The sequence below is a fragment of the Musa acuminata genome, chromosome BXJ1-9 (assembly GCF_036884655.1).
Source record: "Musa acuminata AAA Group cultivar baxijiao chromosome BXJ1-9, Cavendish_Baxijiao_AAA, whole genome shotgun sequence".
Lineage (NCBI taxonomy): Eukaryota > Viridiplantae > Streptophyta > Magnoliopsida > Zingiberales > Musaceae > Musa > Musa acuminata.
The window spans coordinates 8,116,592-8,135,328 of NC_088335.1; the positions used below are offsets into that span (position 1 = coordinate 8,116,592).

Sequence of the window (18,737 nt, forward strand, 5' to 3'; positions counted from 1 at the left end):
CAACAATGTTCACGCAGTTTTCCATCAGGAATCCCATACCGAACAGTAATATGTATACGTGGTTGTTGGTGCCATCCAACACATACTTAAAAAGCAATCTTACGAAGAAATAAACCTAAAAATGTGTTGTGTGTGCTGCTGTAAAATCACTAGCGACGACGCCTAATAACACAGAATGTCGGATGCGTCATACGTATACTACAACAAGCCCATGCATGCATGAATCATGCACGGGAACAGCATGGATGCATGTACGTAGCCCTCTTCTTCGAGATACACGGGTTTTACTCCCACCACAAGCGTCGGCCTCACGGATACTCGTCCGACCTCGCGTCGGAACCCCGCCACGGTTTGTTTCCTCCTAGACGGACACGCATCGTGTCGCGCGACTTCGTTGACCTTTAACCATTTCTGTCTTTTTTTTTTTTTTTTTGCCAAAGAAAAGAAAAACTTGATTTATTCCAATTCCATATTTTATAATAAATATATATATGATAGAGAAAACAGAGAATTAACAACAATTACGTTGTTTTTGTTTTCTGAACCCATCCATCCACCCACCACTCGATGACTTCGATTGACAGAAGAAGCGGCACACGAAAGGGTATCTTTTTTTGGTTTTAATCCCTCTCGCTCAAAATATTATGCGTTTGCCCCGTTATTTGTTCTTTTATCCGCTGTGATCGCAGGAGGCGCGGAGGGTGGAAGTGGTCCGGCGCTTCTTGAGCTCCCGGCCGTCCGATGAGGATCCAACGGCGGTCTCGCTCTCGGAGCTCGAGGAGTGGCGGCCGAGGACGGTAACTGGCGTCTCGGGGCTTGACCCTTCGCCCATCCCGGCCGAATCATCGCAGCCGTCCATCGCCGTTGCTGTCGCGGCTCCTATCACGATGCTGCACTCCCACAACTTCTCCTTTGGAAAAACAATCAGCAAATACATTTAATTGGAAAAGAATTATAACTACGATAAATTGACGAAAAAAAAAGGAAACAAAGGTGGGGGTGGGGGTGGGGGGAGTACTTCATTTACGAAGTTGCAGGAGGAGACGGCGGCGCGGAAGGCCGGGAACTGGATGGGGAAGATTTCGTAGGCAGCGGAGAGCAGTGAGGATGCAGCCACCACCGAAGGTTTGAACTCCAGCATCTTGATCTCTGAATGATTTTTTTTTAAATTCAAGTAATTGCACAAATTTCTTCACGTAAAAATGGTAAATGTACGAAAAAAGTCGATATTTTAGGGTACGATTTATGTGGAAGAATGATTTGATTACCGTTTTTAGCTTTGAGAAGGATTTGGGTGGCATGGGCTTTGAGGGCTTGAAGGAGAGGGGGTCGAGCCGGCGAGAAGAAGGAGATGAAGAAACTTAGGAAGGAAAAAGGGGTGACGGATCGCATCCTCCAATCCAAAGTCCCAAGCACCAGAAGCTCCATCCTCCGGATCGTTTGAGCGTCGAATATGAATCCTTCCTTTCCCTAGGAAATCCAAATGAAACAGTGAAATCGACCGATTTGACCTTAAAATCTTGTAAAACAAAACGATGTTCGAGTACCTGGAAATTCGCGAGCATGAAGTTGGTCTTCTTCATCTTGGAGGCAAGGGAGAGGCAGGCGATAGAGAGCAACTGGATGATCCACGGCTTCTCTCTCTGCAGCAACCAGAGATATGAGGTCTGTTAGATCATGTATTCCTCGAAAGATTCGATTCCTTACCTTTTCCTGTTTATTCGATTGTTGCGATTCATACCTGGATTTTGCGCTTGGATAGGAACCGATCGATGTAGTTGATTGCGAGGTAAGCGACGAAGGGATCCAGATTGCAATCGAACTGCGCCTGCCAACGGAGACAAACGCCGCAATGATTGAAGCAGAGCGACGGTAACAAAAACAAGATGCCTCTTTCTTCATCGCCTTCCTATCACGAATTCAATGTCTAGCCTTACCTGGAGGACCAAAGACACGGCGTCTCTCCGGGAGGAGAGATCCATGAGACCGACGGTGGAGATCATGTGGTCGGACTCCGCGGCGAAGAGCGCCGAGATGGAGCCCCAGCCCTGGTGCTCGTCTTCGGAACTCGTCAGCGGGTTCTCAAGATCGAACTCCATTGCTCCTCTTCGAGTAGTATTGTATGTCTTACCGATCGCAGGGGAGTAAGGGAAGGTAAAGGTAGAGTTTTTATGATGAGAACAGGCGAGAGGAAGCCATTACAGCGTAATATAAGGAACGCATGAGAGATAGAGAGAGAGAGCGAAAAGGGTGTGGAGTGTGCTTGCTTTATAGGTGAAAGGACTGTAGAGAGAGACTTCCACTTCGCTCTTCTTCCAACACTCCCTCTCCAACTTTCTGATTATAGATTCTTAACAGGACTATCATTATTATTGTTGTTGTTTTCCTTATATAAGCTGCTGTGGACCGCAGAGGAAGGGAATGTGAAGGTGATTAGTAAGCCTTTCTTTATGTTAAGGAAAAGCAAAGAAACGTAGCGATGGGAGAATGCAACAGGGTTGGTATCGGAAGGGAAGGGGAGAGGGGAGGGGAAATGAGAGATGCCGGGAAAAGGGTACAGGTGTCGCTGTCGTGTGGGGCCTAAAAGGGTGGGGTTGCTTGGGACCGCAGGCGCAGCGGCAGCGGCGGCAGCGGCGGCAACAGCAGCAGCAGCAGAAACAACAGCAACAGAGGCTTTGGTGGTCTAACCTCTGCTTTGGCGGATGTTGATTTCTCTTCTCCAATCGTCTCTCCTTTTTCTTCTCGCTCATGGAGATTTCTTATATCTCGCTGCTTGAGATTTTGGTATCAGAGAACCTCATTGATTAGGATTATGTTGGCCAAGTTTGGTAGGAGTTTATCCAGACATGGGTGATGATTGGCGGCTACACTCGCTCTTTCTCGGCTGTTCTTACTGAGAGATCGCATGGTTAGTTGTTTTGGACAGCATAGCTCCGTTTTCAATGTATTCTTAATCTGTAGCATTCTTAGCTGGTGTAGTAAAGATAATTCTATTGACACCAGAGTATATCTATAGGTGTAATTGATCGAGATGGTTCACAAGTATATATGTGAGGCAGGACAAGCACGATAACTGGCTTGAGAAGCACGGTCCGCGTATTCTCACCGGGAGTGGCATGATCACTCGAGTCAACAGATGAGAATCTCGGATGAGACGAGAAGATGGGAGCTGTTCCTTGCAGACTCCGTTTTGACTTGGATTACGGGTCGGTGTCCCGACTCCAGCTTCCCGGTCAACACTTTTATTAGACGAGACCCTAATTCTTTACTCCCAGTATCTTTCCATCCAGCTACACTACTCTCCTTTTTTCTTCTCCACTCAAAAATAGGCTTATTGGAAGACTATTTTCCTCCATCTTCTCGGTGCTAGGAAATGAATGTGGAGAGAGAGAGAGAGAGCGTGGTGGTGGTGGTACACAATGGGCACAGAGATCCTCTCACATGGGTGCACCTCGTAAATTTTCACCTCCATTTTTTTTATCTCCCGAAATTTTCCAAGCTCCATCTTGGGCCATGTAAACTATCCATGCAAAGCTCACCGTGCACTCCTCCGAAGCCCTACACCGCAGTTCATGCTGATGCCCGGCCGAAGCCACCTGACACTTTCCGTATGTCCGAGCGCCAGTCTCCATCACAGTAACCCAAGTCACCTCTAATTTATATGCCCAGACGACCGCCCGCGTACGTCCTCTGTTCCTCGGGCCCCGTCGCGTGCCGCTAATCCTAGGCGTGCTGGGTCGACTGGTGGCCGAGTCGAAGTCAATTGCGTCCTAATTCGATTTTGTAGATGGATGATCTCATTTCAATGCAGTTGGGACGCATGGTTTCACTGGAAATGGTAAAATTGGCACAAGGACACAGATATCTCAGTTGAGAGATGCTGAACATGGTTTGTGCTGTTCATTTCGATCTGTGGATCTTAATCAATAAGCGAGATCTCCGTCGGGGCATCGTTAGGATGGCATAGAAGCCTATGCGAAGGCTGCACACAAGAAGACGCTTCTTGTGTCTTCTTGTGTGCAGCCTAACGATTCTTGTAGGGGAAGAATGAAAACTATTTAGATTGGAAAAAGTTTGAGGGCATGTGCATGTTCTTGCACATATTCTCTGCACGTATCATCCAACACTTTGTTGACTTGGAGGATGCCAAGTGGAAATTATGATGTGTTCTCTGAGTTGATGATTTCACGGGTGTCCCGCTGAGAAGACGCATCATCTATTACTGTTTCAACGACGGCAAACATCTGTACCCCGGTGAACCTTCTAAATGCTTTCCTGTGTTCTTGAGTCCCTTTTATCTTCCCATGATCTCAAACAAATCCCAACGAAAATGATACATGAAAAAGAACTAATCAATCATTTCAATGTTCGTTGTTACAAAGGGATCATTATCGTTCTTATTTTAATTTAAGCTGCTTTCTTTTTTGTCAGGAAATAAAAATCATGACATGAAAAAACGTAGTTTCTACTGTGCTCTTAATTTGTGCATATTACATCACAAGATGCTAGAATAGCACACCAGCAAAACTGCGAACATGAGGTGGAGCAAATTATGAAATACCATCTCATTTCTCTTTCCTTTTTACAATTGGTACAATCAAGAGGCAACGAGGCCAAATACTACTATATCAATTACCTGAAGCAGTTGCTCCCCCTTGGGACTGCCGAACGCATGGGTGCAAAAGAAACAGTAAAGCTAATGTGTCCTCGAGGAAGAGGGCAAAGAGAAAAAAAAATTCTCCACCTCCACTCAAATGTAGGAGGGGGAAGGGAGGAAGCTTTTGGTTCTGTTGCTTTGTCTGTGTGACTCTGGTTCTCTCTCTCTCTCTCTCTCTCTCCCTCTTTCTCGTTCTCTTTCTTCTCTGGTTCAAAGTTCGTCATGAAGAGCGATAGGTCCTTAGCAGATGGGTGTGGCAGGACAAAATCTGGCGGTCAAACGGAGCAAGACTTTGCACGCGGGGAATGATGTATGGGTTGGAGGGGAAGGCATTATTTATGTTGCAGGGGTTGTGGGAAGGAGTAGTCTGCTTCAACGTCGCAGCCATGAGTGTATGGAGGTGCATGCTCTCACGCCTTCCCCCATGCAGGCAGCAAAATTATTACGCTACGCCAGTCTACGGACCATCGAATGAGTCGCACACGAGCAGAGATGCACGGAGTCAGACGACGCTACAGTAGACGTAAAACTGGACCTGTGTGTTGACCATAGAAGACTGCTACATCAGTCCAATTCTTGGATACAGGCTTCTGTTTGCTATGCGAAGCAGGCCCGAACGGGCTTCGTGGACTGGCCTTCCCTTTTATAGGTCCACGTTGATTGCTTGGAGGACTGGGGTTCTTCCTTCTTAAGGTCCACGTTCATTCTCGAACGGGTTTGCAGAACTGGGCTAAACCTACATCAGTCTTTTTTTCTTTTGGTCACATCGGACTTGGTGCTAACAGTATACCATGGTTCGAATGAGACTTTATATGGTTATACCTTGGAAAAGAATGGCTCATAGGAAGAGGAAAGGAGCTAAAGTCTATATGGTATAGAATATTTAAAGTAAGTGGATTGGAGATAAATACATACCAACTTAAGTTGTTGCTCTATATTGAGATATACTTATTGTAAATGTTGAAAACTTAAAATCGTTTGAGCCTTCGATGCTAGATGATGAGTCAAGCAAGGTATTGCCATTTGTTGAAGACTTGGTGATTGACTAAGAGAAGCCCATTGAAGAGAATACTATCATCATGAAGCTGTTCATTACCATTCAATAAGGCGTCAAACTTATCTTCCAAATTCGATGCAAAAGTTAGAAACCAAGTACAGTAAAATAAGATTTAATAAGACATAAATCACCTAATTAGGGGAGCCATAATCGAGAATGATCTAAACACTATTTAGCCTTATTCGATCAAACAAAGTCAAGTCCAAGAAACTATAACTCTCTCGCCTTAATTCACATTCTAATAAGACTTGGATTAGTACAGCCCTCATTCAAATAGGGACAACCACTAAGCAAGAGTGTGTGTGCCCAATAAAAAATCCCTTACAATAAAAAAAAAAAAGTTATTGTGCCTCACAACGAAAGTCCTTAAACCTTAAGGACTTAGAGTACCTCTATCCCTATAAAACAAAAGGATGTACCCCTATCTAAATGAAAATCAAGAAAGCCTTTAATAAAGAGCTAGCATACCTCAGTTTTATAGCCTTAGAATAGTGAGAAGCAAAGAGGAAATAATTTTGCACCACGGCAGCCAACTTCTTCCGATTGTAGACATTCTTCCTCAATGCTATGGCTTGTTACCTAAATCTTAGAAGGAGGTTCCAATAGTAAAGAGAGAAGGAGGAGACCGAAGATCGACAGTGATCGCAAACTGTTGAGAGCACCAACGTGCTGTTCAAAAACAACTTACGTTTTCACACACCCATAAGCTTTCTTTCATGCTTCTAATTCCATTGGTTTAATTCTCAATGTTAGAGCTTTAACTTTATGAATAATAGAGGTTATTTTCCTTTCGATTTTATGCTTGATTTTTTTTTTTTTTTTGCAAGAATCCTCTCCTCCACCAAAACTTTTATTCAAAAGATGGTATTGAATCGATGGATTATTGAATCCAAACCCCATACAAATCATAACTCATACTCACAGATTAACTCATTGACTAACATGATCGAATTTAGCCATAAAGTTCAGTTATAAAGCATATGTTATCTATTAACATAATAACCATAAAGTGTTTATGATCTCTCTCTATTGTAACCAAATCCGATCAAGAAATTTGTTATCTCGCAATGTTATTGAATCGAAGTGTTTATTATCTCCTAATGTGATCAAAACCATCCATCAAGTGTTGTTATCTCTTGATGCAATAGAATCCGATTGTGAAGCATATATTATCTCTTAATGTGGTTAAATTTGACCATAAAATATTTATTATCTTCTAACATAGTTGAATTTAATTATGAAGTATTTATTGTCTCCTCATGCAATCAAATTTGGCCATGAAGTAACCGCTATGTTTTGATGTGGTCGAATATAGTTATGAAGCATATGTTATCTCTGACATGATCAAATTCTATCACGAGGTATTTGTTATCTCCTAATGTGGCTAAATCGAGTCATGAAAGCATCTTTTGGCTCCCAGCAATTACGATAGACTATGAAGATCAACAATAAAATCTCATTAAATGTAATGTGGTTAGATCATCCAATAATTAGAATATTATATTTTGATACTCTCCATATGCCAAAATATAATGGAGGGATATATGATAAGATGATTTGTCACGTATATTGAATATGAAGTCATCATTAGTGCAGGTCATCTAAGATATCTTCTCAACCCAACTTGTCGATCGAATACCCTACCAAATTAATATAACATGTAACTACGCTAATTGTAATACATGATGGTTTGACCAACTCTTTATATTGTCCAATGATCCTACACAATTATCGTACCAATTAAGCATCTACTTACTTTTATTCGTTATTGAAACCAATATAAAAAGCCTTATATATATATGAGGACTCTCTAAATACACATTTCTTCACATCCTCTAAACCCACTTATTAGCTTAAGCATCGAACGAGCCCTTGTCGAACATATTGTTGATATAATTTTTGCAGGAAACTCGATCAAACTTGACTACTCTCGACATTGAGACACTTGCAACAAGTTTTGATCTTGAACCTCTGAATCTTCAACCCATCAAACATCCAAAATCTATGTTAACATGATCAAAATATAATACAGGTCAATCTCCTTTTAATATTCACCTAGTGATCCTTTGTGATTCGTTTTATCCCTCGATTCAGTAGCTCAATTGATTAATAAGTAAAAAAAAGAAAAAAAAAGAAAAAAAGGAAAAAAAATGGGAGAGGCCCAAAGCGGCCCAAATGGGTCCGATGAGTTATTATGCCTAGGTGAGGCCCATTAACAGCCCATCTGCTACCTTTGGTCACCCTCAGCAAGTCCTCGTGCTGCCGGAGCAGATGTCTGCCCACCACGTTTCACCCACACTCCATCTTCATCGCATGGAAAGGATCGAAGTCTGCTGCATTGGAAGATCTCCAAGTAAACGAGGCCTGGAAAGCTTGCTCGTATTTGAGACCATTCCACCTCCAATTCACTTAGAAACTTGAGACGTAGCACCTCCACATTCCAAGTCGGTGGGAATCTTTCCAGCCCAAGGCTCTTCAGCGTCCCTCCTCTGAGGTACAGCTTCTTCAAGCTCCTCAACGCAGAAGGATTCAACCATTCTGGTGCCAGCTTACCCGGAAAGCATCGAAGATCGAGCTTCTCAAGACCAACGGGAAGGGAGAGTGATGTCATTGTCATAGTCGCCATCCTTGTTAGCCTCGAAACTGCCTTCTTAGGTGGCAATACGATCCATGTTATGGTTAACGAGCGAAGGGCTCTGCAGCTTTTCAGATCGCCAAGCTCATCCTCTGTCACTGTCACCTTGTTCCCTATGATCATACTCAGCTTCCTCAGTTTCTCCAATTTGGCCAGCTCGTTGAGTCGACACGGGTGCTTGCTTCTCGAGTCACCGACGACGAATCCCTTCAGCACTTGGAGCTGTGACAGTGAGCTGATCCCCTTGGGGATGAACTCTAGCAGGTGACACTCCGACACATCCAAATGGGTCAGTTTCTTCAGGTTTGTGATCCCTGATGTCAGTTTCTCCAAGTTATGGCACGCCCGGAGATCCAAGATCCTCAAATTGGAGACCTTGCCAATGGATGCCGGCAGCTCTGTGATTCTGGAAATGCCTTGGAAGGAGAGGTAACTCAAGTGCTTGAACCCCCTCAGTCCTTCCAAGAACTCCGTGCTCTCCACCTCGATATGGTGCTTCGCTTGTCTCTGCCACCTTCCGAGTTGCAGCACTTTGATCTTCCTCATCTCTGAGAACCAGCTCTTGTCGAGTCTCAGATATTGCTCGTCGACGTTGAACAGCGCAATCAATTCACTGGCATTGGATTGGCCCCTCGAGAGGGTTTGCTGCGAATCCCCTCCCCTGGCGGTCACCAAGCAAGCATGACGGCTCACAGAGAAGTCTGACCGAGGAACTCCTTCCGAGTCGAAGTCAAAGAACTGATTTCTCCTGGCCACAGAAATAAGCATTCGTCTCGTCCATGGATGCACCTTGCAGTACTCTATGGCCGAGCTCCGTTTCCTGAATACTGGCTCGACCATTCCATTCATGATTAGCTTCCTCAAGCAATCCTCTCCGATCTCCTCGGCAGTCTTCCCCTTCTTCGGGGTTACTAGTCCCTCCCCGATCCACCAGTAGATCATAAGCCTTTTCTTTAGGAGTGCATTCTCTGGGAAAATAGAGAAGCAGAGCAAGCATAACTTCAACTGAAGGTCGAGGTTCTCGTAGCTCACCAGAAGATTAGAGATGGTGCTGCTTTCAAAGATCTTCTTATCCAATTCGAGCCGTCGCCACTCTTGGGATGCTTGCAGGGAGCTGAACATCGAAGGAAGACTCCCAGACGATGCCGCAGCTGAACTCTCGACGGGAGGTAGTTGGAGCGGTGGAGTCACGCGGCCTCTCAGGTCGGAGATCTCCGCATCGATGACTCGAAGCTTGGATTGGAACTTGGGGAGGGTGCAATCTTCTTCCAAGATGTCGTCGACTAGTCGAGCAACCACTCCAAAATCGCGTACCACGTCCTTTTCCCATCGCTCTGCTCGCCGGAAGACATCCTCCATGTCTCGAATATCCCTTCCGATGTTGTCAAACAGTGAGATGATCTCCGAGATTGCATCACTTCCCTCGACTTCCAGAACACGGCGCCTGGCATTCTCCAGATGCTTCAACAATGGGGAAACCACGACCTCAATAATTCCTTCCTTCGACATCCTCGATCAGCGAGTGAGGATGTGGAGTTGGTGATGACTAACAGCACTACGGATACACGGAAAGATCTCTTTCCTTTATCTCGAGTTGGAAGGGAGAGAAAGGAGAGCATGCTGATCTTACTCCCCGTTTGGCAGAGAAGGTTCCTGGTAGCGCACTTGCGAGTTCCTTTCGGTCATCACATGTGGGTCAAAGGCTCAGCAGACTTGTCATCTGGTGGCCTCTGACTGACGAGTGCATCTTCGCAGAAGTAAACCCCCCGTTGGACTTTGGTGCCACGACCGAACCAAATAGGAAACTTCCAATCGACCACAGCCACGCCGCGCCACGTCGATGTCATTTTCTAGCTCCATGCATTGAAGCAACAGTGTGGCATCAAATCCCCGGAATCCGCTGATTGGTCCATACTCCGACGTAGGGTGAAGCCTCTGTCCACAATTTAATTGATATAAATATGTGAATAAATAAATAGGTGAAACAAAAGAAACCCGGAATGAAATGAGAGAGCAATTGTTCTGAGCAGTTGATGCTTAGAGATCAACCCTGGCTTCGATATGGATCAGTCTTGTTTTCTAGTTGGCCTATTTGCTCCCTGCTAGCGAGTTTAGTGCAGAGGGTACAGCTATATGAGACCAGTGATAGAAAAGCGGCTAAATTTGATATGGTTTCACATCTCTCGTTACAGAAATAGAAGATGAAGTGCATGCTAGAAAGCATTTATCCCATGACGACTCTGTTATGGAAGCTCCTTTTCATGGTAAAGGAAGTGAAGTCTTTCATGTTTGATGGGACAAACATGTTTCTCATTGTGTCTGTCTATATGTGAATATAAAAAATCTCAACAGGTCTGCATAAGTACTTGAGAAAATTATAGAAAGTAAATCAGTATTTTTGGACAATTACCTGTTAGAAAGAAACATTAGGTATAACACTTCGTGTGGGCCACCAAAATTGCATTCAGGAACGCTTAAGGGCATAGTGTCACGATTACGTAAGGAAAAAACTTGCATTGGCACTTGACATATGAACTGCACAGTTTAACATTCAATCTCCAACTGTGTGGGAGATGATTATTATTCTACCAAGGAGGCTTTGAAATCACAAACCTCCAAACTGTAAACCGTTCATAGACACACACAGACAAAAAAAAAAACAAACAAACAAACATTCAGGAACTAAGCAGCTTCTAAATGAATGGAGGAGAAGCATTATTACATATACAAGTACATTTGCCATAATCTCCAAAAGTAATAGTGTTACCAGTGCGGTTTCACCAGCCTTTGCCAATCAGCCACAGCCAATCGAGTGTCACCCCTGCAAATATACCTGCTAGAAGACATAGTACAAGCAAGTTCCCTAAAGCATTTTGCTCTGGTCCCTGTTAAGAAGAGAAAACCACTCACACTTCTGCTTGAAAGGAATACTTAGAGCTCTCTTTACAAAGGAAACATAGTTATGATGCCAAAGCCTCACAAACTAACCTTGTATCCTTTAGGTGCAGCAGTAAGAACACAGACCGTCAGATAACCATTGCTAAGTCCTAAGAATGATGTTAACACGATCATCCAGCCTTGATCTCCATACTTTGCTGTGAAGTAGAAAGCTGGAATGAGTATGAAACGTGAAAGAATTGCGGCCATGAGACATTTCCTAGATGCAAGCTTGAACCGCTTCAAAAGAGGTATATATCTCCCAATGAGGTCCCACACGTTATACATCGCAATCAGAACAAGTGCATACCTGAATTACAGACAACAATTGCTCAACAAACTGAGATGTATCTGACATTCTTATAGACTTTCAATTGAAGCTGGTGATCTCTAAATTTGTAGAGACAGAAAACTGACGGAACATCCTTATGTTTGATGTTTGTGAGAGCAACATTATGAAAGAAAAGATAATAAAAAAGACATGCATGCAGAACTGCTTTCACAAGCACAATTTTCTAAGGGAAGACCTGGATGTAAACTAATTACATAATCGTGAGTTCGAATTTCAAACTACAAATTTCCGTATTTGATTGTTTGGATTATCTAAAAAGTAAAGTTAGAAAAGCATAATTTTTCATATTTATGTGTTGGGTGATTAGCTTCTTGATAACTCCCTCTTCATTACCACAAAGCCATTCTTGAGTTTTTTTTTTTTCTCTCCATTGAACCGCAATAAAGACTTGGTGAACCTTAATTTTTAAAATTTGAAAGATCTGATGATAGAGAATAGAAGCATATCATTCTGAAATTCAAGAGAGGTACCAACTTGGACCGAGGAAATTTTAGCATCTAGTAAAAAGAATTTGATGTTTATTAAAAATGTCATAGGAACATACCATTAAAATGAACAAAAAAGTTTCTCCACTTTATTGCTTACCCGTGCCTTGCCTGGTTAGCATGTGTTTATGAAACAATGAGCTTTAATGATAGGCTTTTCTTTCCTACTTCGTGTTTATATGCATGTTGGGAAACAACAGGTGAACAACAAATTAGTTAGAAAAATTATTGAGGAATACTTACCATGAGCCCAAGCTGTGGGAGCCCGTATCCTCTGACAGGAATCCAGGAAAAATGGACAACGTCAAAACATATATCAGAAAAATGTCGACAGCATAATCGATATTTTGCAAAAGTAACTGTCTGTTGTTCAAGCGTTCATCAAGTTTTGGATCCTCCTCAACCTGCAAAAGCTTTAGAAGATGTAAATTACTTTTAACAAGCTAGTTTATGCACAACATATTGCAGGCTCTGGAAAATATCCGCTAGACCCTTACCCCTTGGGCATGGTGTGTTTGTATTCCGCCGGCAGCAAGGTCAGCAGAGACAGTCATTGACCCTTCAGAAGCTGCCTTTGCTCGGTAAAACTTCACAATTGGCAGTTTGGGGAAGACAATTGCATATAGAAAAACACAGAGAAGCTCGAAAAAACATGAAATTGCAAAGAACATCACTGCAGGTACAAGTTCATCAGGAAATTCAGCATCACAACATCTAAGAAAATTCTTAATTAACCTTTTATAATTTTATTTCTTAAAGCCATAACAACTATGAGAAACATTCAACAATATTATAATGGAATTCAAAGTGCTATTATTGGTGCTCTTATTAAGGGTATAATAGCAAGTAGCATTTCATTGCCATTATCTGCTAGGCATCTGCTTCCGAGGGAAAATGGTGGTCAGCAGGAAGATAATCTGAGAATAATAAAGTGAAATACAATAATGTTTTTTTTCAGTAAACATGACGTGATCTGCCAGGAACTTTGTTAGAATTGTATGTAAAACTCCTATTAGTGTAACTAATAACAAAAAGATCACTAGTTGGTCATGATGACCAAGCCATTGGTATAATTCAGTTGTCAACAAATCATAAGAAGAAAATATTTTTCTGAAGATTGAAGCATATATGTAAGCTTTTGCTTACACATGGCGCACAAGAAGGAAATAGGAGTGCACTAAGTCGAAGATTCACTAAGTAAAATCTTTCGTTCAGCAGATATTGGAAAAGCAAAAAACAGAAGAAAATAGATGATCTGGTTTTCAATGAGGTGAGGATTAGTCCTTCCATAATTTATAAAATTATAGCTTAAGTTATGAGCTGTAAATTTCTGCAACATCTGAAAGGAGGCGTGTTACATTCTAATTGAACAAAAGAAGCCACAAAGAAAGGTAGTACAAACTTAATCTTGTTGAGGTATTTAATGTGTAGGACAAGGAAGGTGGAGCCAGCTTTTTAATTACATCAAGCAGTGGAAGATGCCTTTTGATTGTATGCACACACATTCCTGATGAGAGCTGCTTGTACAATGAACTTATGACAATCAGGAAGAGGTTCATAGTGCACAGCAGGAAGGCATACGAAGGTTGGAGATTGAATCTGATACGGAGCTACTGGTCAAGATTTTAAACGGAGAGCACCATCCCTGGCTTATCATGACCAGTGTCAGAATTATTTTTGGTTACATTGAACTATTCCAAGAACATAAAATTTCTTATGTATAGAGAGATGGAAATAAATGTTCTCATTGGTTAGCAATATATGCTAAAACTTCTAAGTCTACTAGATTACAAAAAAATGAATGACCTCTAGAGTTGTAGTCATATTTGTACTTCGAGGAGCATGGTTTGGTTTGTATAGGTTGTTAACTTAATATAATTTTTTTTTCTTTTTTAATAAGAATATAGATGTGGAGAGCAGACATAAGTTTCAATGAACTATTAGAAAGGACATGAAAAGATTGATTTTGTTCTTACATGAGAAGGAATACAGGAGAGGCAGTAAAATAGCAAACCCATGATACATGAAAAGATGAATTGTTGAGTCAAGGTTCAGACTTGAACAGAATCAAAACATCACTTTTAATCTTCATAGGCTGGCTATAATTACTTAGCAATCAGATATAACAGGTTGAAATTTCTAGATCTTCTCAAATAAAAAATAAAAGGTTAGCTTCCTGAAACAATATGATCTATATGGTTTTGTAAAAAAAAAATATCCAATTAGTTAGATAATTGTATCAACTTATGTGTAGATTGCAGATTTGTTAAATATCATATATTACGTACTTGCACCCTTTCGAAGACCATCCTGGGAGTTCTCAAAAGCTGCTTTTGTGATTAACCTAAGAGCAGATGTTAAAGCTCCTGAAGCTGCCAGCCCAGCCAAGAAGGACTGCATTTACAAAAAAAACATTAACACTAGTGTGCCATATAATTGTTTGACTTAAAAGAATAATTTGAACTGTAAAATGATTGTCATAAACGTCTTACTTGAATAAGCACTGGGGACATTAGGGATAGATCACCAACCATCCCTCCTTGAACATGTGCATCGGCAACTCCAAATGCTCCACTTACAACACATACACCGATAAAGACTCCAATACCTCCTTTTCCAGATGTTGCCACATCCAACTATAATGGAGGCTTGTTCCATTGTGAACATTAACAAACAGTGAAATGTGTTTCGTCATTTTGAACAAATACGTCAATACTTACCACAATTAGAGCTAACGAACTTAAGAAAAAGAGAGAATATCCAGCAAGGTTGCGCCTTCTGGTGTTAATCTTTGCTTCGTGATACGCAAGTATTGCAATAGTTCCAAGGGCGAAAGGTTGGTAAACAAGAGTAAGTACTCTAGTTGGGTGGTAGCTCTGCGATTTTGGAGTTAATTAAGTTAGACCACAATTAAACTAATTAGTCATTTTTAAAGTTTCTTCAACACAATCCAAAGTGAATGCAATTACATGTAAATCTAAGGCATGAGAAAAAATGTGAAGCAAGTTGAATTCAGAATTTACAGGATTTGGCTTCTACAAGAGTTTTAGTGGCATATTTCAAACTTTTGGGGGTACAAATTACAGGAGTGTCTAAATAACAGGCTCTAGCATTCAACCACTCCAACATGAACTCTTAATCTAGGCTAGGATTCAAAACTACTGATTTTCAATAAATCTTCGTTGGTGCTGATATACCTTATTTTATGAGCTTGCATGACAACTCTTTTAATAGTACACTATGAGAATAGCTGAAAATTTTGTTTTATAAAACAGAAAGGCATTACTTTTAAGTAGTATAATAATTTTAAAATATGAAGGCAAAGTAAGTAAATCTTCACCGTGGATAACCGATTCCTAAGATAATAGAAGCATAAAAAAGAAGAAAGGGGCTTCAACCAAGCCAATAGCCCGAAAAAAAGCAGAATTTTGGATTTGGTAGCAGAAACATGTAGAATTTACATTTCCATTTCTTAGGGCATGCAAATTCCCCCTTAAGTTTAATGTCAAATGAAAGCAAAAATTATAGCAGTGTATCCAAAGTGATGCTAGAGAGTACATACCGGAAAGAGGTAAACATAGTAATCTTCAATCGTCAGCATACTATTCCATGAAAAAAGGCATCCATTTCCTAGTAACCAGCATACAAGAATTGCCATATACTTTCCCTGTTCATTAATACAAACAGATGAGAAAGACATCGTAAGATGAGCAACTAGTTCATCAAAATCCAAATAACTATAGCTTTAGCAGAAAAAATGTCAGACAAAGAATGATAACCTCATTTCTAATCGCTTCTCCAGTTTCAGCCTGCTGACTCATTCTTGGTATTGTTCAACTAGTTCTACCAATTAAACAACACAGAACACTTGCTGAGGATATAGTCATTAGCATCTTTAGTCTCCCTCAGTCAACAGCAAGATGAGTTTAGCAAATAACTTGAGGAAAGAGAAAATTTTCCTTAACATCCGTCATTTTCTACTTGTTAATTCCACTACAGTCTCAAGCAGCTTGTGAGTAACATGCACAACCAAATAAAAATGACAGTGTAAAGTGAATAGAATTCAGAGGGTAATAACAATGAGAGATGCTCCAAGTATTACTCTTATAAACCCATTCATAATGTGATAAGCAATAATGCAATTAAATTAAAAAGGAAGCTCAATCTCTCTTTTGAACTATTTGATGCATGGTGCTTCTGGGACTGGCTCGTAGGACATGAATCGAAAACTGTAGTGCTTGTCAATTAAGTAATTTGACTGCTAACTTCCTTATGGTTTATATGGCTTAACCGGAACAATTCCCTTTTTGGCAAGTACCCGGACAAGCCATCCTTTATTTGGTATAAATCTCTTGCATGCACAAAAGATTATACTGATATAAGGGGCATTCTGTGGTCTCTAGAGGGGGAGAAAATTCCAGGAGATACATAACTGATAGAATAGAAGGTATTCTCTACATTGTGATGGATCTATTTCCTCTTCTCTCTGATGTTGCAGGTATAGCGTACATTCTGAAGAATGAAAGAGGACAAATCAATGTTGTTGGTGCCTCTCCTTGCAGAGCTAGAGGCTAAGCAGGTGAAATGCATTGCAATTGTTTAATGGTTGAAGAGAGCTCATAGGGAACAGCTAAGGAACGTGATGTTCCTCTCAAATTCCAAATAAGTAATCAAATATATGCCAGGACGTTCTCCTACACCTGGGAAACTAAAGTTTTTCATACAAGACATCTGGATGCTAGCTACAAGGGTTAATATGATTAATTTTCGTTTTATACCAAGAGAGGGTAATGTTTTGGCTCACAAGCTTGCTAACTATAGCAGGAGATTTCAATTTATCTCCTTCAGGGAGCTGATGATTTCAATTTTTCGTACTCTTGTGTTGTTGAAACCCCCATAATGGAATGTTAATGAAAAAAATACAACTAAATAGAAAAAACATTTCTTCACATACACATGCATGTAAACAAGGAGAATTAAAGAGATAAAAAAAGTACTTCGGAAAATACTACATATTCTAAAAAAAAAATTAATTCAACAACTTCTGTAATGAGAAATTATAAGCAGTCTAAGAGCAAAAGGCAAAATATGATGAATTACTCACTCTAGGCCAACTAGAGGAAGATTTCTTGAGAAGATTAGAATGCATGAATCAGCAAGAAATTCACATCAAAAGAACTAAAATGAGTCCAAGGTATTCAAACTATGGCAGCACCAAGGAAACTACCAAAACTCTTTCTCACAGAAAGAAAAGAAGGAAGGAAGGAGACTATGTACAATCACCATATTCTCAAGGCTATAGCAACATTGTAACAGCCTGTGGAGAAGGTACATTAAAGAAAACGCACAATTATCATCTCAGCGACATGCAAAAATAGGTCTGCAAGCGAACAAGATCAGAGACAATGGAACTAAATGCTCAAAAAGAAGGCAAACGATCTTGAGAGGAAGCTGAAAGCAGGCACTCCTAAGGATCTAAGGACACCAACCAAATCTTGTTGGAGCTGTTCCAATCTCCTTTTTGGTTCTCGAAATTAGTACTAACCACTCGAATAAAATTTCCTTGCAAAAAGCATAAGAAGACCGGGAAAGCATAGGACAACATGAAAATATTCAATCTCCATCTCCGCTTATATGTTCATAATTCTATTTGCCGTTTCATACAATAAATCTGATACTGATTCCATGGAACACCTAGATTTCTTCATAACAAAGCCGCAATCCTGAATTCCTAATTATTTCACACCATAAATTCAGAAACGCTACCCGATTAGGCCTTCGATATTAGATCAAATGGCCATAACCACATCATATTCTTAGTTTCCAGGAAAGAAGGAAAATTAAAGCCTCACAAAGAAGAGTGGCAACAGTTGCGTCCAGTTCTTACAGAGTGCAGAAGAGCAATTGCTATGACAAATAGAAAAAAGGGTTATATAAGACAGAGGAAAAAGAAACTCCACAGGCAGGTAAAGAAATTGGATCAAGGGATTGACCCCAATCAAAATTTTAAGATCCATTCTACAGAAACAAAAAAAAAATCTCAAGGAAAATCCACAAAAGAACAACCGGATAATATCATCAAAGATTTCACAGCGATAGTGCCAAGGCGATTATACTTTATGGCATGGCTTACGTATGCTGGACTTTGCAAAGCACCAACATAACATGGATTCGACCAATTACAGAGCTTAGTACTTCCCGGCGCAGGAAAAATTTACCAAACACTAGAACAAATGCATAGCATATATGCAGCCACCAAGCATTCAAGCAAAAGGAAAACGGCGCTCGAAGGAAAATGGACAAGAAACAAATGATTCTAAAGTAGCCAATCGAAGTCTCGACTGAGAGATACTCTCACGAGAGGCGATTGGGTCATCGAACCTTTTTGGAGCCGAAGAAGATTCCCCGTGGACGACCGATTGAAGTCCTGCATATGTTATTGGGGGGCACAAAAGAAGAACCGTGAAGGGAATCGGAGCATTCCCCACTTCGATTTGATTGACCTCCACCCAGCCAAGAAGGTGGGGAACTAAAATATTTATTCGCCCGTTTCTGTCATACCCAAACGACTACCTTCGTTGTTACTGGAGGAAGTGGCGAACACCGTTTCGTCC

At 41.0% G+C, this 18,737-nt stretch overlaps 3 protein-coding genes across 9 annotated transcripts; all 3 read right to left on the reverse strand.

Moving 5' to 3' along the window:
• Positions 1-455: 455 nt before the first annotated feature.
• LOC103997688 (cyclin-D6-1-like) lies at positions 456-2,232 on the reverse strand. Its single transcript, XM_009418986.3, has 6 exons — positions 1,938-2,232; positions 1,742-1,828; positions 1,548-1,643; positions 1,269-1,470; positions 1,019-1,149; positions 456-910 (listed from the first exon to the last, which is right to left on the reverse strand). Exons 1-6 carry the CDS (start codon positions 2,097-2,099, stop codon positions 671-673), a joined length of 918 nt encoding a protein of 305 aa, XP_009417261.2. The 5' UTR covers positions 2,100-2,232; the 3' UTR covers positions 456-670.
• A 5,247-nt stretch (positions 2,233-7,479) lies between these two features.
• Positions 7,480-10,247, reverse strand: LOC135592952 (disease resistance RPP13-like protein 4). The gene has a single exon (XM_065082704.1). It carries the CDS (start codon positions 9,856-9,858, stop codon positions 7,942-7,944), a length of 1,917 nt encoding a protein of 638 aa, XP_064938776.1. The 5' UTR covers positions 9,859-10,247; the 3' UTR covers positions 7,480-7,941.
• A 645-nt stretch (positions 10,248-10,892) lies between these two features.
• Positions 10,893-18,645, reverse strand: LOC103997689 (equilibrative nucleotide transporter 3). 7 transcript variants are annotated; one of them, XM_065082705.1, is made up of 10 exons: positions 18,505-18,645; positions 15,903-16,132; positions 15,686-15,790; positions 14,844-14,999; positions 14,616-14,759; positions 14,412-14,517; positions 12,621-12,796; positions 12,367-12,536; positions 11,338-11,596; positions 10,893-11,234 (listed from the first exon to the last, which is right to left on the reverse strand). In XM_065082705.1, the coding sequence occupies exons 2-10, from the start codon at positions 15,942-15,944 to the stop codon at positions 11,127-11,129; spliced, it is 1,266 nt and encodes a 421-aa protein (XP_064938777.1). In that variant the 5' UTR covers positions 15,945-16,132; positions 18,505-18,645; the 3' UTR covers positions 10,893-11,126. The 7 variants fall into 7 exon arrangements, with proteins under 7 accessions (XP_064938777.1, XP_009417266.2, XP_064938779.1 ...); XM_009418991.3 differs by having other exon boundaries at positions 15,903-15,966; positions 18,505-18,635; XM_065082707.1 differs by having other exon boundaries at positions 15,903-16,116; positions 18,505-18,591.
• Between the last annotated feature and the right edge of the window lie 92 nt (positions 18,646-18,737).

Coding starts and splice junctions, on each gene's coding strand:
- LOC135592952 (XM_065082704.1), bottom strand. CDS start 9,858: ATGTCGAAGGAAGGAATTATTGAGGTCGTGGTTTCCCCATTGTTGAAG.
- LOC103997689 (XM_065082705.1), bottom strand. CDS start 15,944: ATGAGTCAGCAGGCTGAAACTGGAGAAGCGATTAGAAATGAG. Junction 12,537..12,620: donor AAACACACCATGCCCAAGGG/GTAAGGGTCTAG, acceptor CATCTTCTAAAG/CTTTTGCAGGTTGAGGAGGA. Junction 11,597..12,366: donor TCCCACAGCTTGGGCTCATG/GTAAGTATTCCT, acceptor TCTGTAATTCAG/GTATGCACTTGTTCTGATTG.
- LOC103997688 (XM_009418986.3), bottom strand. CDS start 2,099: ATGGAGTTCGATCTTGAGAACCCGCTGACGAGTTCCGAAGACGAGCAC. Junction 1,829..1,937: donor CCGTGTCTTTGGTCCTCCAG/GTAAGGCTAGAC, acceptor CTCCGTTGGCAG/GCGCAGTTCGATTGCAATCT. Junction 1,471..1,547: donor TCATGCTCGCGAATTTCCAG/GTACTCGAACAT, acceptor TGGATTTCCTAG/GGAAAGGAAGGATTCATATT.